The following is a 23,284-nucleotide window of genomic DNA, read 5'->3' as shown; positions in this document are numbered from 1 at the left end:
CGGCTGCATTGACCTCAGTAACCTCTCGAGATGTGTGTGTGTATCCTGTGCTGTTTGTCTGACCTTCTTCATCGAGATGTACTGGAACTGAGTTTCTCCTTGTGGGATTAATAAAGTTTTCATTCATTCATTCATAGATAATTTCAAATTCATAATCTGAATTGACATGGCACCCTATGCTGCTGGAAGTAGCCATCAGAAGATACACTGTGGTCAGAAAAGGATGGACATGGTCAGCAACAATACTCAGGTAGCTGTGGTGGTGTTCAATTGTGTGCCAAGAAAATGTCCCCAATGCCATTATTTCACCAGCAGCAGCAGCAGAACTGTTTATACAAGGCATGATGGATCCATGCGGTCATGTTGTTGACGGTAAATTGTGACCCTGCCATCTGCATGTGGCAGCAGAAATGGAGACTCATCAGACCAGGATTTCCAATGCCTAATAGAGTGGCCACTGAATAAATGTTTTCTTTTTTTTAAACTTGTTTGCAAAAAGTTCAGTGAGACAATTACAAATGAACTACTCCAATTAGGTGTAAAGTTGTCTTGGTTGCTTTTGTTGAGGTGATGAAATTGTGCTGAAGATTAAACTGAAGATGTGCTGATCTGACTAGATTAGTGAGGTGAACCTAAACCTTTGCTGAAAGTTTGACGCATTTAAATGACTGACAAACTATTTCAACTTTTATACTGTGTTTTAATGCATTCTGATGAATATAAAACTATTTTGGAGATCTCTCAGCAGTTGCTGAAACCCATGTGTGCACACATAAACATTTATGCAACTTTATTTTTTTTTTGTTTTCAGTTTTTACTAATAGAATTAATTACTGATTAATAGAATTAATCAGACACTAAAGTGTTCAAAAGACCAAATTAGGGACCACTTAGCTCTTAATTTAAATTTTATTATATTTATTTGTGTAGCCCAATATTATAACAATAGTTATCTCAATGGGGTTCATACCTGGAAGAAAAACAAAGATTCCTTGGGGGGGAAAATGTCTGTTTAGGAGTTCAGTTAAAGCTGTCAGTGAGATGTTTTTCCTAATCCACAATATTCAAAAGGGCCTTTGCAGAATTCAGTAAAATAGTTGATTTGTTCATTCAGTTTTTTAGAACACAAAATCATCTGTGTGCCCAGAAAAGATGGGACAACAGATTTGTCTTGAATTAGCACAGTATTCCCCTAATGTTTACATTTAAATAAAAATCAAACTTGAAGATTTGTGCTGTTTCACACTCACTGTTAAGCTGCCCTTTAGGCAACTCTTTTTTTTAAAGGTTTACCTCTCCTGAGGTATGTTTATCATCGTCCATGCAGCTCATGCACACGAAAATGTTCACATCAACTGATGTTCTAAACTGTCTGTCTAAACTTAAATGTTACCAAGTTAGTTACAAGAGTTTACACAACACAAACAGGATGCTGTGAGGAATACTTTCATTTACAAAAATGTAAACACATACAACATGTCATGCAACGAGACAAAAATCTTTATTACTTACAAACAAATGGGAATATCAGGTCATCACAGTGCTATAATTTTCATCAAGCTCTGCTTACTTTGGAAAGTGTTTTTATATCACCATAAAAAATTAGATAAAAATTGTTTTTCTTACTTTCAAAATAGCTTACAAACATGTTGGCATAGCAGACATAACGAAATCAGTGGTATTATTTACTTCCATAAATTGTTATTGTCTTGATTTACAAACCAGCCCTTCAACACCTTCTGGGATCTGCAGGTTTTCTCCCAAAGCTCAGGGGTCAGGTTGTCAGTCAGGTTGTGTAGTTATGGATGGGCAGTAGAGAAAGCTTTCGCAATCACCCAGTGTGTCGTATTCTACTGCTATGGTTCTTTTCTTCACAGTCATACGGCAGCACAAACAGGACTCCCTCTCACTGCCCCTTATCCTGGCGTTCCTTCAGGGCCAGTATTGCTTTTCGGTAGAGATCTATTAGGAGACAAGGTCATCTTTTAAAAATGGGGACTTGTTGATGCCAGAGCCCATGGCAGTACTGCATGTCACTGATGGAGGGAAGAAGTGGAAGAGGCTCACCAAAGGTCTCAGACAGGTCCATGAGCTCCCCTCCAGGGGTCCCCTCTGTGTTGATTTTATTTTTTCTTTTCACCTTCACAACTTTCTTCTTTTTTTTCCTCTCTCCTTTCACTGAACAAAGACAAAAAAGTCATTATAATGTCTTTACTTTTGAAATACAGCTCTTTAATACCTACCTTTAAGCAGCAGCTCGTCGTTTTCCGGGGATTCGGGTGCACCTGCCCTCTCTTCTTTCACGCTTGTCTTGGGTTTCAGTTTGCCTTTTCTCTGAGGGATCAGGGCAATGCTGGCTTTGTCTCTGTCACCAGGGTTTTCTTGCTCTCCTCCGTTACCTTCACCATCCTCCTCTTCCTCCTGCTGTTCATGGGCTTCTTTGTTGTTCAGTTCTCCCTCTTTGACCTTTACGGCTTTTTTCTTTCTCCCCAGCTTTTTCTTAAGCGTGTTTTCCTAGAAGAATATTTGCCTTTATGATGATGTTTAACTTAGAAATGCACACTCTAAAAACTCCATGGTTGAAAATAACGCAAGTTGGGCTTTTTTTAACCCGACTCCACGGTTAAAAGGTACTAACTTTTTTTTTAGGGGAAATTGTAACTCAGAAAAAAACAAAAATTAGTTTAAAATCAAACCTCTATTACTCAAAAAAATAGTATTTCTCCAAAAAGTAACCCCCAAAAATTTTGCAATATGAATAATCCAATAATGGTTTGAAGACTTAATCCAAGTGTTGTCAGAGTGCAGATGCTGACGCATATTTTTCTAACCTTTTGCAGCATGTTCCGGATGGGCTGCAGCTTCCCTTCTTTGGGCTTTTTCTTCTTCTCCTCTCTGGGTCGATGCACCGGGTGCAGATCTGTCTTGCTGGGTCGCATTCTAACATAAGAAAAGAGAATAAATCTGTTTTGTTTAAACTCTTTCTGTCCTGTTATATATTTGTGCCGCTGAGCTATTTTTACCGTTCTGTTTTGGTTTTTCGGCGCACTTTCTCTGCTTTTCCAATTTTTTCCCTCTCTCTCGGCTCCAGAGGCCTTTTGCTGTCCTGAGCAACACGAGCACAAAGTTCTGGATAATCCAGACAAACTGCACGGAGCAACCAGCGAAGGCCTCGCAGCGTCTTCCTGTCTGACCAGCGTCGCAGATCCATTAAGGCAGAACAAGGCTCCTGAGCAAAGACAAAGGTTAAAATCCCCAGTTCTTTTTCTTCTTTTCATATTTACATACAAATGAAAGGTCACTATAAATATTAAATAAGGCTCACAATATGGCACACAGAGCGGCTCTGGTTGACCAGCTTTTCCAGAGACAGACTCTCTATCAGTTCACTTCCAAGCAAAGCGTTCATTTTGTCCTGTTTGTTGGCCAACCTGAAAGCAAAATGCAATAGTTCTGTGAACATTTGTGCAGCATTTTTGTGCACCAACCACATGCTCCACACTCCTTACACTAGTATGGGCTTTCCTGCCACCCTTGGTTGCTTCAACAAGTCTGCAAGAACCTCCTTGACTTCCCTCACTCTCTGCCTGTCACTGGAGTCAACCACAAAGATGATGCCATGGGCCTCTCCATAGTACTGCCTCCAGGCTCCTCGGGACTCGGCTGATCCTCCGATGTCCAGCAACGTGACCAGATAGTTCTCCACTCTCAGCTCAGTTCTGATGCAGCCATGGGTGGGCCCTGCATCCCCACCAAGGGGGACTGATGCAAGAAAACACATGTGCATTAATTCCCCCCAAAGGATTCAGGTTAAAACATTAAACTCATAGGAATATGTTGTATTTTACCTCTTAACATCCCTCTGATGGAAGATGTTTTTCCCGCTTTGTCAAGACCAACTACAAGAATGGTCACTTTCCTGCAGATGACAACAGAAGTCAGTGTGAAGGAAAGCTGTCTAAAATAAATTAATGTAACTTTATGCAGTAATTCACGCATTATTACATGTTTTAATTAGGGGGTTCATATCAAATTAGCATCAGAATGAAGTTTTTGGTGTTAAAAGTTGAGCTTTTGTTCATTGTGTCGGTCAATCAAACAAAAAAAGGATGTCTACCTGATTGGCTCCTGTATTTTGGAGACCCAGGTGCAGCAGTTGCTCATCAGGTTGAACATGTTTGCTTGAGGTGAGCAAGGGGTGCACAGAGGCCACCATCTTTTCCGGAACTGGTACCTGCAGACAAACCATGAACCTTAACTCAGACACAGATGAATAATCTTTCTCCTACTGGAGAGAGGTTAGGCTGCCTGGGTCTCATGGGAACAACAAGTAGTCTGTCTGAACTCTGCAATCAACATGGAGCAGACGGTGTATCTGCTTTAGTCCGGTCCTGTGCTAAAAAAAAAGACAGTCGTTCCACCAGTGCATCTGTTCAGGTAAGCTGTTAAAGCTAGTTTAGGATGGCCCCGTTTTTGAGCGCCAACAAGCTGACCCATAATTGTTTTGGTCCTAGTAGACGACAGCATCATCACACCGTATCTATTGCAGTCTAGATAAGGAGGATCAGGCATTTCCACTGAAGGTAGCTTATGAGTATTTGTGTATTGACAGCAATGAGTCACTAAAATCCACGATGTCACATGTCCACAGAGTTTCTCGACCAACAAACAAGTTTAATTTAAGTGTATAAACATGTTATTGCAATGGATTTTAAGTAAGCATATAACATTTGGCCTTCTTCATGACATTTCCCATTTTACATTTTTGGGATAAGTCTGTTGTTTACAAACACATGGTCCATAAGCAGCTTTATGTAGTTCCAGTTAGAATTCTGTAGCATAAATGTGACAAAAACTTGCAAATCCAGCCTTTTTAAAAAAAAAAATAACAGTCATTCTGGTTTTGGATATAAAAAAACATTTCAGTAATATATGTGACCAAAACACAGACATTATTATTCATGTTTCTTACAAGTTCTTGTTGGCAAATAAATAGTCTCCAAGGATCTTGAAAAGTTTTTAATTCTTGAGTGAGCACCAAAAAAGTATGTGGAAATAAATAATATGAACATAACTTTATTTAAATAATTTAAAATGAAACAGTGTGGTGGCTTGAGTGCCTGACAAAAGCTGGAAAAAAAAAATAAAACGACATCATTCTAATCAAATATATTTTTTTGAGGAATACTCACAGGAGCAGGTCTATGTCCATGCATTTGTTTTGCTGCTCTTCCCTTCTAACATCTCGCAACCACCTGCTGCAAATCTAATTAGGCTCAGACTAAGCCTTTGGTCACCCCATGTGGAAGTGCATCCTGGGAATCCTCCCCCATCAACCAATCTTCTACTTCTATGAGTCAGATGTCCCTCTGATTGGATGGTCCAGGTCTTCTTTTACCGTGACCAAACCGAGCTGCATAAATCCTTCTCAGAAAAACTATAAATGATGTGTGGTGTGATGTGTGACGTGCTGCTCTCTGCTTTCCTCGGTTACGTCGGGGGGCAGAAGATTAAGACTGTGCAGGTTCAGTCTTTCTTGGAGTTTGGGCATGATCCTAACCCAGTGATAATGGGTTACAGTGTAATCACTGACTATCTGCTGAAAATCATTTAAATTGGGTAATAAACTGTGTCTGTAATAAGTTTAAGCCTATATGTGGTTAGATGGGGCATTACAAGAAAATTCTAAAATTAATGAATTATTTTAGCCAAAATATCAGTAATTGACATTTGCATTGTGACTTTTTAAATTTTTGCTAGATTTTCCAGATCTGCTTCGTGATTTAACTTTACCAGAAATACTCATTCAGGGTTTCATTATTATATTTTATCATATGCATTCTTTGTATGGCTGCATGGAGGTTAGCGCTCTCACTGCGTGTATGGTTCAAATTCCAGCTGCGTCCTTTCAGTGTGGAGTTTAACTGTTCTCCCATGTGCATGAGTGGGTTTTCTCTGGACCCTTTGGCTTCCTCCCACAGTCCAAAAACATACTTCATAGGTTAATTGGTGACTCTAAATCGTCCCAAGGAGTGCATGTGTGAGTGCGTATGGTTGTGTCTCCCTGCATACTTATATAGCACATCACTACCTTCCTAAAAGGCCCAAAGTGCTGTATAGTCACAGTCCCATGCACACTCACATTCACACACTCATGGGAGCTCCGCTGCCACTGGCACCAACCTATAACCAGCAATGTGGGGTTCAGTGTCTTACCCAAAATCACTTCGACACGTGTGCACAAAGTGGAAACCGAACCTATGATTTTCCAACCAGAGGTTGACCGCTCTACCTCTGCACTCTGGTGTAACACCCCACCCCTTTGCCCAACAGAAGCTGGGTTGCTTGATGGATGGATGGCATTTCATTAATTTGTAGGCACTTTTCTACTGTGAGAAGAACCATTTTCTGTTGGACAAATGTATCTGCTGACGCCACCACAGAATGTGTCTTTGCATTGTTAAAAATAAAATAATAATAGTAAAGAATAAAAAGAATGTGTTTTACTTTATTTTAAAGTTTAACTAAATGATTTAATTCACTTAGAAAAAAAGCTTTTATTTAGCAGGGGTACCAACAGTTAGAAATTTATGGCTGCCCCATCTAGTGAACATTTTGTCAACATATTCCCATGTTTGTCCATCCCACACCATTAAAGGTCCACCAAGATCAGATTCTACAAACCCAAAACAGATTTTCCACTGTCAGAAATCTAGTTCTTAACATTTCTGGGGCTCATTTTGAAACAGTAATTCCATAGTTTTTGGTTTAATGTGATCATTTGGCTAAGATCATTCAAACTATCCCTCTAAAGAGTGAAACTGGTCAAATGATCAGAAAACCATAATGTCTTCCACTGACAGGAATATTCTACCACCATGTCAAATAACTGTAATGAAAAACAATTGTATTTGGGCTGGAGTTCATCTAATCTGATGGAAGAGGGGATAAGTGACAGAAAATATTTACATTTTTGTTTTTGCTACTGGATTTCCAGTGGTCCAAGCGGTTCAATATACATTCATAGTTTGGACTTTGAAGACCCAGAAATTCCATAAAAGTAATGTTTTATTTTTTTTACAAAACTATTTCTGTCATGGTATAATATAAACATCCAAATGAAGCTTTACATCAGTCAGCATAACTACAAGATTATTGACACAGCCTTACATAATAAGATTACAAAGACATCAAATGTGTTTTCAATATTAGCCACTAGATGGCAGTGTGTTCTTACCTTAAACAAAAAATGTTGAAGACATTTATCATTTCTGAATATAGTTGACGTTTTGGTGATTAATGCTAAACGTTGTTTCAATGCATGGAAAAAAAATTCAGCAGTCAGGTTTGCACTCAATTCCTAACTAATCAATATTTGCTGTTATCACTCAGTGATTTGAACTGCTAGTCTCTGTGCAAGCTTTATCTCATTTTGTCATTTCACTCCAACTATGCCTTCCTCTGCTCAGTAAACTCGTCCCAGACACCTAGCACCAGCTTGTTCCAGGCCACACAGTAGCTGAGTACCACACCCCTGTTCACTTCTGCTCTCCATAATTGCAAAAAGGTTTGGACTGCTTGCACTGAAGTGACATTCTGTTACAAACCTCCTGATTACGAATACCTCATGAGTACAATAATCAACTTCTGAACATGTGAACCGCCTCAGGGGATGGGTAAAGACCAGTTCACTGTCTAAAACCTCTGAAAAAACTGTGGATTTTTAAAAAACCCCAGGTAACTAATTGTACGTGAGTAAGAAAATACTTTCCCAACCTCTAAGCATTCATTTGATGACAAGCTTGTCCTATCAAAATAAGACTAACTGTATGGATGGGAACATAGTAAACAGAACTGTATAAAATTACTGTCTTGCAACTCCCTTTGACTCTGTTGAGGTCATTTGTTCAGCTAAAGTCACACAATCAATAGTCTATTCTGCTTTTAAAAAATATTTTAAAAATGTACTTTAGAAGAGATTGTTGTGTTGAAGCTGTTGATAACAAACAGTAATGACAGAGCTCTATTTTTATCATTTTTATCAGAGTCAGTGTGGACATGCATAAGAAGACCATTTTGGAAAATGACTTTTGGTTGCACCTGTTCAAGCTGCAAAGCCCTTTAGGTCACCAAGACAAGGCCAGCCCCACCCTGCTGGTTCAAACTAAAAATGGAAGGGCACAGAAACTGATATATCTTAGCTCGCTCTCTGCTGTGCTTCTCTTTAATGAGGACAGAAACTAAGTGGGCACGTGAGGCAATGTGTACAAGATATTTGAAAAAACGGTTGAAAAGCAATAATCAGTTGTTTTCTACTAAAGGTCTTTTACATTTATTTTTTTGGTTAATTCTAATCAAACCAAAGGAAAAATATTTGGTAAAGAAAAATTGACCTCAGTTCCAACATGATATTATATTATATTATATTATATTATATTATATTATATTATATTATATTATATTATATTATATTATATTATATTATATTATATTATATTGTGATTTCCGGTTGTTGTATTTTAATTTGAAAGTGCCAGCGCCTGTCACTTCCGGTTTCTAGCTAGTTTTGTGACTAGCTTGACTAGTTGCGTGGCTGTTTATTCAGTGGTGAAAACACGAGCACCTCACCCTAGAGCCGCCTCTCCTCTGCGGACTCTGAACATGATACAGAGGGCGGCGGCGGCGGCGTGCTGCTAGACTTGGGCGGGTTTTTGTTTATTCGTTTTGTTTTCTTAAGTCCTAGTTTCAAAAATAGTAGAACGTTTCTGCCTCCGTTTTTTGTTCAACTCATCAAGTACCATGGACGACTAACGGAACTTCTTCTGAGGGTTCATTTGAACACGAAACCGAACTTCCCCGTGCTGTTCTGAGTTGAAGCGAACAAGCCAGACATCTGAACGGACAGAGACGCGTTCACTGTGGATGGAAAAGGGCAGGCCGAGCAGCAAGGAGTCGAGCACATTCGTTCGGCGTGACGTGAGTGCTCGCTATGAAAACCCGGCGATGATCAACTTGTTTGAAAGTTGGCGCACGAAGGAGACCAGTGACCGCAAAGTTATGCTTTTGAATTAGAATTCTCTTCTATGGCCTCCAATTCGTGGGGTGTCATTAGCGACATGTGTGGAGTATCATGCGTGGAGGAGCAGCACGGGGGGTTCGCCTCTGTCTCTATGGGGGAGAACCAGACCAAGGTCCACCCCCCCGTCAGTGTCGTGCTGGCCACCCTGCTCTACTGCGCGGAGCTCGTGTCCGCGGCGGTGCTGATCAGCATGTACCACAAATCCGGAGACGTCAGCTGGATGGGCCTCACCATCTTCTTCATGCTGTTCCCCGCCGTCCTGACCCAGCTCACGCTGACGTTCGTCCACAGGGACGTGGGCCGGGACCGGCCTCTGGTCCTGCTGCTGCACCTGCTGCTGCTCGGGCCCATCATCCGGTAAGGGAACGCCCGTTACGCTGTCCCCGATGGAGGGATGAGGGACTTATGATCTGATCCAACTAACAGCCGCAGATACAGATCATGACTCAGAAAACTAAGCCCAGAATTTAACAGGGAACCTTTTTACTGAAACAAAAAGACACATAGGGAGTAGAGGATATACACAAACACAGGCGCTTCACAATAGGATATCATCTAAATGTTTATGCCTCCAAGCAAGTAGAGAATTTAATAGAGTAAATTGTTTAACTCTAAGATGACTCCAAAACAAAGTCCTTCCCCTAGTTTCACGAGGGCTCACATGGAGGACACGTATAAACAAAATTAAGCTTAAAATAGCTTTCTCTAAGTATTTCTTTATTCAAATCGTGGTGAATGACGTTTCAAATAGGGGAAATTGTGATGTAGAAAATATGCTGGGTGGGCCACAAGCTCCCTGCTCTGCTCCATTCTGATGCATCCACTTGTAGACCAATAGGTCCACAACGCCATTGTTTACCTCATCTGAGCTGTTGTGTGGCAAAGTGGGTCTTTGAGTCAGAGCAAACTCATCTGGAGATGGACTTCCTATGTCACTGCAAAGCTAGAGAAGATGCTGGAGGCGTTTTGCCTGGCCTAAGAAGAGAAAGTGCTGCATTATGCAGCATGAAAGTCTTGGAAATTGAAATTCCAACGTTTGGAAGAGGACTCTAAATCAGTTTCTTGAGGTCCCCTCAAGCTGCAAAGCCCTATAGGGTCACCATGACAACGCCAGACCCACCCACCCTTGTGCTACCCTCTTTTTAGGACTGCACAATATGACAACAACTCACAGTGTGCAATATTAGTGATCAATATTGCGATGATGATTTGACTTTATAAACAAATACTGCAATAGTTACATTTTGATAAAGGTCAACATAACTTAAACTATACTCCAAATGACCCTCGACTAGATAGGAGACGGGCATCTGACATAAAATGATTGGTTAACCACATGAGGGGGTCCATTCAATTGGCCAAACGCATGAAGGGCTCTATTTAGATTCATTAAGTACTTCGGGATTACATGAAATTGTATAGTGTGTTCACATTTAAGTTAACCATTTATTAAAGTTTACGCCCCTTTTTTGCGGTACGTGTATCACACAAGCTGATATCGCGTGACAATAAATTTGTGATTTATTGTGCACGCCTACCTCTTAATGCTCCACGTTTCATTCTTTTTTTTCTACCAACACTGCACTACAAACGGTAGCTACACACTGAATAAAAACAAGCAAAGGAGAAGATCATTCCACAAAGATTGTGAGACAGAAGAAATGTAGAGTGTTTTTTGTTGGTTTTTTAACTGGAAGCCCTCCTTAAGTGTCAAATTATCTTGTTCCAAATGGAGTAATATTATTGATCTAAGGCCTTCACAGAGATCAGTGTTCACCATCTTTGTTGCGGTGGGTCATAGAGACCGCATCCATCTCTGCACTGAGGTGAGGGCAGAGCCTTTGCAAAATCAACCTCAACTTCACCATTTTAAAACCAAACCTTTTGCAAAACATTGTAAAACTATTTAATTAAATGTATACACATTCCAAAATGGCACAACATTGTATAATTCAAAAATATTAGCATAGAACAGCTAGAGCATAACAAATGAAGACTTTATGAAGCTGTCAAAATGAGAATGAAATCAAATGAATGTAATCATGCGATGCAAGACTCCTGCATTGTTCATGTTGGAAAACCCCAAATTTTCAAATATGTATGGGTCATTTTCCCACCTGCTGTCCTTCCTCTGTGGAGGAGGCTTCCAGTAACAGTCAAGGTGCCAAGATGCTGCAGAATGTTTCTGTTGCACTGAAGCAGAGTTGCACCGATAAATCACCATGACGGCATGATGTAATGAACTTCCCAAAGTCAGTCTGTGTGGAGCAACAGCTGGTGGTGGTGTTGTTTTTTCTTCATTTGTTTAGTTGGAAAAGATTTTGACTTTTAAATTGACCTGTCAGACGTGAATATTCCATACTTTTCTTTTCCTTTTCACTGAATCAAAACAAAGTTGGCTAGTTGAAACAGATGAACCTTTAAGAACGGAAATCCTTAGATGGATAATGGTGGTAAATGTGAAAGGCTGCAGAGTGCTTTTTACAATGACGTCTGAGGCTCGACAGCATGCTGCGCTTCATCATCCTAATCCTCTTATTTCAGCCTTCTGCGCTGGATCTCTGTCCAGATAGACGGCACTCACACCAACAGCACACATAGGTTGTAATGAACGCGTGCAGCACAGAGACATCCAAACAAGAACTTCTGCCATGTCATCCTGCTGTGTAGTCAGGAAACACAAACTCCCGTCTCCTCCACAGCCCTCTGTGGGGAAAGCTGCTGTTTTTAGTGCTAGACAATTGAATCCTATTGGCACAGCTTTTTCTAGGAATGTAATGGAAGAATTCAGTTTAGGAAATTCTTTTAAAAAAAAGAATGAATGAAAAATAGATTCTTGTCTGAAAAAGTTGCCCACAGAACAGAGTGCCTGATCCATCATAGGCCCTAAAACTGTTGGGACAACATGTAGACACATTTTTAAACAAAAAATAACCCAAGACTTGTAATGATGTACACAAAAGTGCTACAATAGGAATTTAGAGTTCAGGATTAGTCAAGGGGTACTGATTTAAAAAAAAAAAAAATACATTCTAACTCCTTTCTTTACACTCTTCATCTACAGCAACATAAAACTCTCCCCATAAACAAATAGTCACAATCAAATCATACTTTAGTGTGGTTATCACCACTGAGTTGTTAAAATCATTACCATCGCCATTCTCCCACATACCAGTCACACACATCCATCCCACTGTACAGTAACATAACCAAATGTTAACAGAATGTTCATATTTTGAGTGCGCTTGTGTTTATTTCCAAGATCACACCATACAATCAGCCCACACACAGACGCACAAAAACCTTTCTGAGGGATTTGCATCAGTGGCAGTTTGAAATAACTGTCCCCCTTCAGACTAAAGGACTTATTGACTGTATGTTTCTTTTGGTTATGGAATAATCTTTTATGTTTAGCTACATATGAATAATAATACAAATATGAAATCCTACACATGCTGTAATTTTCATCAAAATAACTTCAGGTTTATCCATAACGTCTGTCAAAAAACGGATACATGTTTGAAAATAAATCCACAATATTTGCTCACGAGTAGAAAAGACTTGGGTAAGACGTAGGTGTGGCATACACTGTTTACAGAGGAGATTTGAAAAGTTTTCTTAAAGATAGAAGTGCAGAAATGACCACATGTAGATATTCAAATTCAGCCGGAGAACCCAGAGAGTTCCAAAATGTTTTGATCCTTTTCCTGACGTGGTTGTAGTCTCCCTCTTACACACTCTTTGTGGAATCTCTGCATACACTCGGCTTTTATTTTTTTGTCTTTTATTTGTGCAGAGTCTGGGGGGGGCGTTTTAGCTCGCGCTGGTTTGCGGCGCCTTCCGTCCGTGAAACCTTGGTTCGAATCCAGGCTGCTCCCTATTCCCCTCTCTGCTGCTGTGCCGGTCCCAAGCCTGTTTGGATTGAGAGGGTTGCGTCAGGAAGGTCATCCGGCGTAAAAACATTGTCAAGTTAACCATGCGACTCAATCCTCAAGGGAGGGATGTTTCACTGTGGCGACCCCTGATGGGAAGAGCCGAAAGTGAAAGATTTGTGCAGAGTCCGTATAAACCTTTTGCCCCTGTTGCACTTCTGTATTGTCCTTCTAGAAAATGGTGACACACGGCGGTTGTGATGATGAGCTGTCAGCCGATTCTCCAGTTCTGCTTTAGCTTTCCGCTACTTGGTCTGTAAAGTTCTTTAAAGGGAACAAAGCAAATTTGGCCAAATTATCTGGACCCAGCTGTAAAAACAGCAGAGGAAGTCCAGACCTCCATCCGGCTGATGAGCTGAGGCGGGACTGGAGGAGAGTTGAGATTTATTGTAATTCTCAGACAATCATTCCTTAATTGTAGCTTGTTTGTTTGTTTTTTACATTTGACAATGACGTACTACTGAAAGGATAGTTGTTCATTTCTTGACGTTTTTGCAAGTTTTACAAAGAAAGGATCTTTTGTTTTTCTTATCTAGAAACGTATTATCTTAACTGACTACATTTTTTATTGTCATTTTCATTTCATTTTTACCTGCGTTACCTGTTTGGTGACTCAGAGAGTCATAAGAAGATTTATTTTTTATTTATTGTCAGGACTTCTTAAACTATATTGGGCTATGGACTTTGATTTCAGATCAAACAGAGGAGACGCCATCAGCTCCAATGTGCTGTTAAATTATTTGATGGGTGTGGAATCTTTCAGGGAAAGAAATCCAACCAGGTTTCTGGCTGCAGATTTTCCTAAAAAAAATCATATTGACTACAGTATGCTCATTTAAATGTTCTCATTAAAAGACAACAAGGAAGCAATCAGAGGTCTCTGATCATATCAAGCCGCAAACAAATGGTTTTTATTCTTTTGGAGATTTTCAGTCTAACTCAGAGTTCTAGGGTTCAGGGTCTAAAAGAAAATGAGTCATAAACACATTAAGATAAAACTACAGTAAGCAGCCATTATGTTATGTTGGCAACATGTAAACACCTCTGTTTTATAGTTTTTGACAAATTCTGTACAAACAAAGTTGATGATTCGTTATTTCCTTGAAAGCCAACCTACTGCTTTGAGCTTACTCCAACTATTTTAGCCCAGAGGCCTGACTAGTAAAGGAGCATAACAGGATAAGTGACAAGTTGGACTTAAACTACCTGCCTGCTGGTAATGCTAACGCATAACATGAAGTCTGTATCTTTTTTCTGCTTGGTTAAAAAACAGAAGTTGGGAAATTTTTGTGGTTTATGAACTTTAGCCTGTTTGTTCCAAAGCTCTGTAATGGAGAGAGTAGAGCTGAGCGAGTGCATTTTATTTTTACTCCAAAAATGTTGTTTCTTTGCTCTAAAAATACTGCTGCTTATAAGACGAGACCCTGATCGACATTTCAAAGGATTTTTCCATGTTTGAGCTTTTAGGAGCTTCTTCACACAGTGTTCTTTCCGTGGGACAGCCTTAGCATGTTGTCATGCTGACTGGAATGGCCTCCTCCCTGCTGACCCACCCTCATTCTTTCTCTGAGCATATTGAAAGGTGGAGGGTTAACGGGATGTGAATTCTGTGCTTTGGTCTCCACAGACCTGGACAGATGTCCACAGGAGAGTTTTCTCCATAACACCAACTTATGGTAAAAGTAGTTTGGAATGGAAAGTTTCACCCCGAAGCAGGAATTCTGCTGACAAATCCTCCTCTCTGTGTGTGTGAAGGAGAGTGCCAAAATATTTCACACCTTTCTTTGGTTAGTTCTGTCAAAGAAGACTATCTGGAATCAATAGTTACAACATCTGCACATCTGGAAGCTGCTGTGCCAGAAAAGAAAGGAGAAGTTTAAAAAAGAAAACTTTGGTCTGTGTAGAAAAGCCCTTTCATCTTCTCACCACATGAGCTTTGCAGAGAAGACACAATTTTTTGCAATCGATGTTTTTCCCCCATTCTTTGGTCCGTTGGATAGTTTGTGTGTTTTCACATTGTAAAGAACCACACCAGAGTTCACTTGTTTGGACTTCAAGGGTTCTTTTGTCACCATCATCGTCTGAGCCATCACAGACATGCATGAATTTGATCTGTGTCCAGAGCACTTCAAGGTCAGGTTTCTCTGCCTCTTTGCTGTAAATTCCTAGTTTCACACCTGCCAACCACTGAATCTGCTCTGGGTAACCCTTGTACTATCCTAGACACTTTAACATTGGGAGTTGGGTCATCTAGACCCACTAGACAGTGCACTGAACCTTTTTCCTTCAATGATTTGTGAACCTCACTGGTGTCCATGGATTACATGAAATCTTTCCACCTTTATCCACCTTTGTCATGGTAGGGAGAACACGTCAATGTAAGGGTGGGGTCATCTAAGATAGCACAAGGGTTAAACACTTGATGTTGGTCTTTGTTAGCGCAGAGAAGACCACGTCTGTCAGAGAAGACGTGTGGTATTTGCATCATGTGAGCTATAAAGGATTTCCTGTAAAGTAGGCATGCTCACAATGAGGGTTATTATAGACCTATTATGCAAATGCTACCAATACTATAACTTTGCCATTTTAAATAAAGTTTTTTTCACAAATTGGAGCCAAAACAAAGAGTTTTTCCAGAAAACCAAACAAAGGACAGAGTTTGCACAGCTAACCTCAGGGGCCATAGAAATCTGAGTTAATGAAAACTAGAACACTTTTTTACCGTAGTTTTCTTTGTAAGTTTGAGTAAGAGTTTTATTACAGCTTTTAAAACTTTGAAAAGAGTTTTTAATATTGAAGCCCAAAACACGTAAACACACATTTACATAGACCTTTCATTGGAAGTGGTCACTCGAACACACGTTTCTGCGCCTGGTGTGAACATAGCATGAGACACACCCAAAGAAAGCTAAGCAAAATGAGGATGTGTAAACTGAAGCATCACAGTGATACTGAATGTGAAGAATCTTCCTGAAAATGTCCCCTGAGCTAAGTTTAATGGAGATGAGGGATTGTGTTTGCTTAAACGAGGGGACCCGGAGTAAAGTTTCTGCTCCTGTGCTGCAGTTTGAACATCTTCTCAGTGTCCTTCATTTTTCCAGTTCTCTTTAATATGCAGATGACACTGCTGATGTATTTTGGTCTGGTCCAAATATTACTACAATTAAAGATAAACTTAATATAGATCTACAGTATTTACATGATTGGTTGCATGAAAATCACTTAATACTAAGAAAACTGAATACATATATTTTGATTCATCTAGAAAACCGTTATCGATATCTAATCCCATCACCCTCTCTGGTTAGAAATTCTCGGTTCTCCCAACCTATAAGTATTTGTGGGTCTTTCTTGACTGTCACCTCAATTACAGTAAATTGTACATTTATAGTAAAATCTTTGAAACATATCTACATGTACTTATCATGTCTACTGTATGCTATTGTCTGCCTGTTTGGTCACTCACAACAAGCGAAATCAATAGAGCCTATAAGATCTATCATAGGCTTCCGGGCTGGTTTCACCATTCTCTGTAGTATCACCGTCCAATGCTTCAACATTTCAGAATTATGCAATAACCCGTAGACTCAAACTTTTCCAGCAAGTTCTAAATGGACACACTTCAGCAGCACTCACTGTAATGGCTCCAAAACGCCAAACACTCTACCAGATCCACAAAAAACTGACTCTTGCCTTTACCAGCATTTAGGAACTCCTGCGGACAGAATTCTTTCTTTTTTCATTCATCCTTTTTCACATTCATTCATTCATTCATTCATCTCCTTCCGTTTATTAGGGGTCATGAGGCTGCTGGAGCCTATCCAGGCCCTATCGCCCGTCTGTCGCAGGGTAGAGTATCCACAATGGCACACCCACCCACTCTCACATTCGCACCTAGGGACAATTTAGATTAACCTATGAGGAGTCCCCGGAGAAAACCCACGCATGCACGGGTAGAACATACAAACTCCACACAGAAAGGTCCCCCATTGATGTTCTGTTTTCAGGACTTGAACCGAGGGCCTTCTTGCTGTGAGGCAAGAGAGCTAACTACTGCATCACCATGCAGCCTCTTTCTTTTTTGTTTTCACTAAAACCTGGAATGAACTCCCGGAAGCCACCAGGACTCTTATATCACTAAGACTATTTAAAAAAACATCTACACTTTATTTAAAAGACAGATCCAGCTGCAATCACTGATATTGCTTCTAACTTCCCCTCATGCTGTTTCTTCTTAAACTGTTTACGATTGTCTGGTTGTTGTGTTGTTGTCCTGTTACGTAGGTTGAATGTCTTGAGTTATTTGATCTGCAGAGCAGGAACCTATTTGAAAACCGGTTTTTAAACTGAGTCAGGCCCGATTGTTAAAACTCATTTCCTTTTAAATAAAAGAAAGCATACAGACGCCTCCCCCAGAGTTCAAACTTAAGCCAACTTTTGTGTGAAATCTGCCCAAATGTTGATATTAAAGTTTGCAGATAAGGATAACAGAGATTTCTGAAATGTCTTTGTTTATGCAAAAGAATGAAGCTGCTGGGTTTATGTAAATAAATCTTGTGTTTGTAGTACAGCAAAAAGGATTAAGCTTCAATCTGCCATTGTGTTGTAGTTTCACCACGTAAAGAAAATGTATAGCTTTGTTCAGGTCCAAACGAGTTTAAAAGTCATGGAAATGTGCTGCGATTTGCTTCAGACGTTTAGAAAGATGCTGCCTTCATCACAGCTGAACCCTGAAAGACGTTTAGCTCGTCCAAAACAGAAACCTGTGGTGAGCATGCGTTTGCTCCCACACACCTCCGGGCGAGAATGTTCCACCGTTGTCCCCGTTAGTGTGCCTTCTGAACGTCTGCCTTATGTTCTGTGGTTCTGGTTTAAGCTCATCATCTTCTTTGCTGCCCCTCCACTCAGATGAGAGGCTTCCTGTGAGATTGTTGTAATGGCGCTGAATGCGTTGCTGCACATCACCCATCCAAAGAAAAGAAAAACACAACAACAAAGAATGCAAGCAGGTGATGTTCTTGTTTCTCAGATTTGTTTCTCAGAAAAAGGACGAGCCAGTCTGTGCATGTAGAGAGTCTGGGTGTCTGACGTTTGGCTCAGATGAGTCTGTGTCACTGAGCCTGATGGAGTCCTGAAAGACCAAAACAGGATGAGCTTGCTAAAGAGTGGTTATTTCCTGAGTGCAAACTGCTGCTGCGGCTTACATGAGGGCAGGAGCGTGCATGTGAAGGCTCTGAGTGCAGTCTCTGATAGTAATTTTGCCTTGAAATGAATGCTACTTCTGACTGTGTTCCTCCAAACTGAAATTCCCGCTTCAACGCTACATTTATCAGAGAAAATAGGCCAGTTTATTCGGCGTTTGCCTCTTAGTGAACGCTTACCAATTGGGATCCAACTGTGCCTCTGGCTTTCAGTGGAAAGAATGTGTGACGGACCAGTGCTGGGGAGGAAAGAGAGGATTTCTTGGGGTCAGGTTCAGTTCAGTGTGTTGCTCCGGAGCTGCAAGAAACATTTCTGTGCTAGAAGAAGCATCTAAAACAACAGTATCTCAATGTGCATTTCAGCACGCTAATGCAATACTGCCTGCAGGGATTGAGTTTTTGTGTTGAATACTGTCTGGCTAACATGGGCTTTAACATGCATGTTTTCACATGTTTGTCATGCTGAAACCTGTTTCTCCGGTTTAGGTGGCTTTTATGTCCTTTATAGCTCTGAAATTGTTTGCTACAGCATTTGTTTTTATGGTCGTCAGGGTCTTGTGCCTTCTGTAAAATATATTTTAAAAATTAAACTTTTCTAAGTTTAAAGTCTTTTTTCTCTCTACATGAAAGGGTATCATAACTTCCAACAAACACATTTACCTTGCAAACATGAGGAGCCACACCCTAAGAGATTTTCTGTGATCCTCTCCTAGCTCCAATTACCCAGTTTCCTTTCTTCCAGCGCCCCCTGCTGGAGCCATGTGGCTCTACAGCTTTTGTTTACCAACACAGCTCTCACAAATCAAAAAGAGGACAGCAGTTTTTCCCCCTCTAACTCATCTCAGACCATTTTTCTAAAATGACCTTTAACACTCATGGTTATGGGCTTTGAATGTTTTTTCTCTGGTTTTTCCAAACATTACAGTTTCTTCCACACTCAATTTCTCCAAAGGAAAGGAGAACTTCTTTTATATCTCTTTCATTTCAACAGTCTTTGGTGTCGTAATTTCGTAGGAAGGCATTCACCAATCTTTTAGGATTGTAGTAATTAGAAAGTACTAACAGTTTAGATGTTGGAGCTGTGCTATCTGAGATATTAGTGACAACCAGTCTGCAGAAGTACCAAAATCTCATGTGAGAAACTGAAAAACAAGAGGAAATATGAATGCATGAAACTACGTTGATCCTGACTCAAAAGTTGACACTGCCCCCTGTTGGTGTTAAAGAGTATTTTTTTCTTCTTCAGGTGTTTTGAAGCCCTGATGCTCTACTGTAAAGCTGGGAAAATGGAAGATTCTTACGTCACCATTTCCAAAAGGACCTTCCTGAAGAAGGGCCAGAAGACGGAACGGGAGCTTCACATCGGCCAGGTGGAACGCAACCTGGCCACCCACAGGAATGCCTTTGAACGCACCAGCGTCATCCAGGCGTTCCTGGGCTCCACCCCCCAGCTGACGCTCCAGCTGTACGCCACCATTCAGGAGAGATACATCCTTAATGGAAGATGTAAGGCTAATTTATGGCTTTTTCAAACCGAATGTCAGCGCTCTCTGAGCTTTTAGCCAGACCCAGAAGTCAGTGAGATGTCCTGAACAGGGCTTCTGGTTGCTCAGGTTTCTTACTAGAGATGACAGATCTTGGTTTTTTCTACATTTCTATATTAGCGTCTTTAGACTTGATCCCTTATAGTGTAAATGCATGTGAATGTGCAGAAAGTGAAGGAACATTTTGGGGGAAATTTTCCATTAATAGTTTGGCTTTTTTTAAGATAAAAACAGAGGAAAAAGACAATGTTTTCAGAAAAAAATTCCAAGTTTAATATAAGATTATTAAAATTTAATGTAGAATTACACTGATGCAAATACATGTTTTTTTTCACTAAGAGCATGCTGTTCACATGGTTGGACTGTAAGGAGGAAGCACAGATGCTACAGTAGAATTGGACTTCATTCATGCAATATCTTTACATCTTGTGCACCTTTTTTAATAACATATCTAAACAAATGTGAATTTAACCCATTTTTATTAGGAATTTTCTAAAGGAAGTGAAATCAAATGATTGTCCTGCTCTGCTTTAATGTTCTGCAGCATATGTTATTCTATTCTAACAGCTTTGGGCATCGTCTAGGAGTGTAACCATTCCTTTTAACATAAATTTGATTCATGTCACAATGTATGGTTGTCCATCCGATTCATAATCGATATTGGTTCATTATGAATGATAAGATGACTAAGAGATAAATGCGCAGGTGAAGTTTTCCAGATTCCTTGCATTTCTTGCAAGATAGTCAAGTGTAAGTTTAATAAGTGTACAAACAAACAGTTTGTACAAAACAGTTAACAAGAATTAATGTCAAATCCATTCATATTTTAGTTTCCTAAAGTTCAGCCGCCTGTTCTTTTTCCTAATAAAAATAATAGAAGGGGAACATTATTAGAACATTCTAGCACACTGGATGGTCACATGACTGTTTCCACACATTGGACTGGAATGATGGACTAATCGTTTTTTGCTGTCATCACATGTGTGTTGTTCAATGTGATGGAACTATGTTGTTTTTATGTTGATGTAAAATGGTATTTTTCTAAATTGATATTATAGATTAATTGCATTTTTTACGGTTTTATAATGGTCAAGGGTTTAGCCTCAGACAGATTCTGGTTGGATCGTAGGAATCCTAATTGATCAAGTCTAATACTCATTACACTCATATCTTTGGGCTGCTGCCGATTTTCATCAAGTATCGATAAACATCCAACAGCTTTTTCAAACTAAGGTATTGACCACATGGTGGCGCCGCAGTTAGACTTACACTCTCAGCTGCAGTCAAAGCTCCAGTGGACAGACAGGATGAGTCACTATTGTTCCCTTTAGGATTTCAGTCAGTCAGCAAATTAGAAACCTAAACATGACCAACTTTATTTTAACAAAGAACCCAAGAACAATGTTCTTCTGGGCTTTTAAAGGGAATTTTAGTTTGTTTGCTTTTTTTTTTTTGTTCATTTTGAGTAGCAGCAATTAATAGCAGCCAAAAGAATAATAATTAAAAAAACAATGGAAAAAAAAAATAGAAATGATCACATAGAAATAACTTTGAAAATGGGGTTGAGTTGTTTTGTGGATCTTGTTTATTCTAAGAGAACACAAAAGTAAAACTAAAACTGTGAAAGAAGTTTGTGCTGAATCGGGTGTAAAACACAGAGGTGGGAGTATGATTGTATGGGGGCAAATGGCAAAGTGTTGGTGAGGAGATATCCTCATAAAAATGTTGGGGCTGTTTGTCCATAATTTGACAGAAGCACAAAAAGCTGATGTCAAACAGATAATCTGCCAGAAAACTACAGAGATTTTTGTGATGGAGAGGCAGAGCCATTATGGTGAAAAAAATGAATGAATGTTGTCTTCATTCTAAGTCATGTTTGTCTCCTCAGTGGCTTTGATGATCATCAGCCTCCTCTCCATCATATACGGCGCTCTGGTGTGCAACGTTCTGGCCATCAAGATCCGGTACGACGAGTACAAAGTGCGGCTGCGCCCCGTGGCTTACATCTGCATGATCGTGTGGAGAGGCTTGGAGATTGCCACCAGGGTGACGGCTCTGGTCCTCTTCAGCACGGCCCTAACTCGCTGGGTGATCCTCGTCGGCGTGCTTAACTTCCTTTTCTTCTTCTTTCTCCCCTGGGTGAAGCTCTGGTGCAAAAAAATTGGCCCTACAGGTGACGTGGAGAAAGACTTCTCCAAGCTGGGCACCACCATCGTGCTGTGCTTGTTCACGCTGCTCTTCGCCTGCATCAACGTCTTCTGCTGGTCGGCAGTGCAGCTGGACCTCGCCCACAATGACCTCATTGAGAAGAGGCAGAACTGGTTTCAGCTGGCCATGTACTACTCAGGACGCTTTGTGGAGAACTTGCTCCTCATCACGCTGTGGTACTTCTTCAAATCGGACTTCTACGAGTACGTCTGTGCTCCGCTGCTGGCCGTCCAGCTGCTGATCTGCTACAGCCTGGCCGTGCTCTTCATGCTGCTCTTCTACGAGTTCTGCCACCCCTTCAGGAGCCTCTTCCAGCACAACGTCCATAACTGCCTTCAGTGCATCTGCTGCAGGAAGAAGAGTGCAAGAAGGCAGGAGGCCAACTCGCCTTCATACTCCAGAGCCGCCACGTTAGTGCGGGCATCAAGGGAACATCTGGAGCTGCTGAGGCCCTATCATCCCGAGGACTCTGCTCTGCAGGGGGAGCGGATAACGGCTTTCGATGAAGACATGATGGAGGCAGCCTGAGCTCAAAGACAATGACCCTGTAGAAACACAAACTGCTGCTGTTTCTCCTCAGAAGGGCATCCAGCATTTTTCTCTGCAGTGCACGCTCACCTACTGACTTCTCAAATGTTTCTACTGGAGATTGTACTTTTGAGAGTCAATGCAGACACTAAGAGGGCACCACAAGGGCCCCCGCCTACCCAAAAATGTAGCATGTGAGAGTATGCAGCCGTGTACAAAGAGTGTACTTCACAGAGCAGAGCTGAGCCAGGTGTGTGGGACATGTGCCAAGTGTGTGTGAGGCCAAACTCTGAGCAGGTCGCCCTCACTTTACTTCCTCTCAGGGTCTCCCGTCTCATGTGTTTGCATATAGGATAAACTACTAAACAAAAACTGAAAAGTGTTTCCCAAAATGCCTTATGTTGCATGGTTGCCTTAAATAAGCAGTAGATTTAATGTGAAAGAACAAACAAATGGACTGTTGGGAGGGGTTTACGTTAAAGTGGGATGTTGGAGATATCCGTCTGCTTTAATTAAAGCCACTTTAACACTGAAAATACTACAAAACACAGAGCAAGCTTCTTCACAGAAGCATTTTCCAAGTTGTTTTACAGTGCCTTGACTACTATTGTACTACTTGAACCTTTAATAAATTGTTCTAAAAAGAAATGAAGTCACTCCCTGTTGTTTTTTTTTGTCTGCAATAAACCTCCACACACTGGCTTCCTGTGTTCAATAAAATGTGATTATTTCCCACCAAACAGGTGAGGATTTCCTGGAGGTTGGAACAGTGGCTTCCCTGTTCCTTGTGAC

At 40.6% G+C, this 23,284-nt stretch overlaps 2 protein-coding genes across 2 annotated transcripts; one reads left to right on the top strand and one right to left on the bottom strand.

The window, feature by feature from the left end:
- Positions 1–1,479: 1,479 nt before the first annotated feature.
- On the bottom strand, positions 1,480–5,329 carry arl13a (ADP-ribosylation factor-like 13A). The gene is made up of 10 exons (XM_004073103.4): positions 5,193–5,329; positions 4,118–4,234; positions 3,849–3,919; positions 3,510–3,762; positions 3,326–3,431; positions 3,024–3,229; positions 2,832–2,940; positions 2,244–2,514; positions 2,068–2,178; positions 1,480–1,962 (listed from the first exon to the last, which is right to left on the bottom strand). Exons 1-10 carry the CDS (start codon positions 5,210–5,212, stop codon positions 1,907–1,909), a joined length of 1,320 nt encoding a protein of 439 aa, XP_004073151.1. The 5' UTR covers positions 5,213–5,329; the 3' UTR covers positions 1,480–1,906.
- A 3,220-nt stretch (positions 5,330–8,549) lies between these two features.
- xkrx (XK related X-linked) lies at positions 8,550–23,140 on the top strand. The gene is made up of 3 exons (XM_004073101.5): positions 8,550–9,436; positions 19,459–19,718; positions 21,645–23,140. The coding sequence occupies exons 1-3, from the start codon at positions 9,084–9,086 to the stop codon at positions 22,490–22,492; spliced, it is 1,461 nt and encodes a 486-aa protein (XP_004073149.1). The 5' UTR covers positions 8,550–9,083; the 3' UTR covers positions 22,493–23,140.
- Positions 23,141–23,284: the final 144 nt, after the last annotated feature.

This window comes from Oryzias latipes, chromosome 10, assembly GCF_053564925.1.
Source record: "Oryzias latipes strain Hd-rR chromosome 10, Olatipes_Hd-rR_3.1".
NCBI classification, from domain to species: Eukaryota; Metazoa; Chordata; class Actinopteri; order Beloniformes; family Adrianichthyidae; genus Oryzias; species Oryzias latipes.
This window is presented reverse-complemented; position numbering and strand designations above follow the sequence as displayed.

Excerpts from the sequence above, each read along its gene's own strand:
- arl13a (XM_004073103.4), bottom strand. The coding sequence starts at position 5,212 with ATGGACATAGACCTGCTCCT. Across the intron at positions 3,432-3,509 it reads GCAGGAAAGCCCATACTAGT|GTTGGCCAACAAACAGGACA; the intron begins GTAAGGAGTGTG and ends TTTTGCTTTCAG. Across the intron at positions 1,963-2,067 it reads GGACCTGTCTGAGACCTTTG|ATCTCTACCGAAAAGCAATA; the intron begins GTGAGCCTCTTC and ends GTCTCCTAATAG.
- xkrx (XM_004073101.5), top strand. The coding sequence starts at position 9,084 with ATGGCCTCCAATTCGTGGGGTGTCATTAGCGACATGTGTGGAGTATCA. Across the intron at positions 9,437-19,458 it reads CTGCTCGGGCCCATCATCCG|GTGTTTTGAAGCCCTGATGC; the intron begins GTAAGGGAACGC and ends TTTCTTCTTCAG. Across the intron at positions 19,719-21,644 it reads ATACATCCTTAATGGAAGAT|TGGCTTTGATGATCATCAGC; the intron begins GTAAGGCTAATT and ends TTGTCTCCTCAG.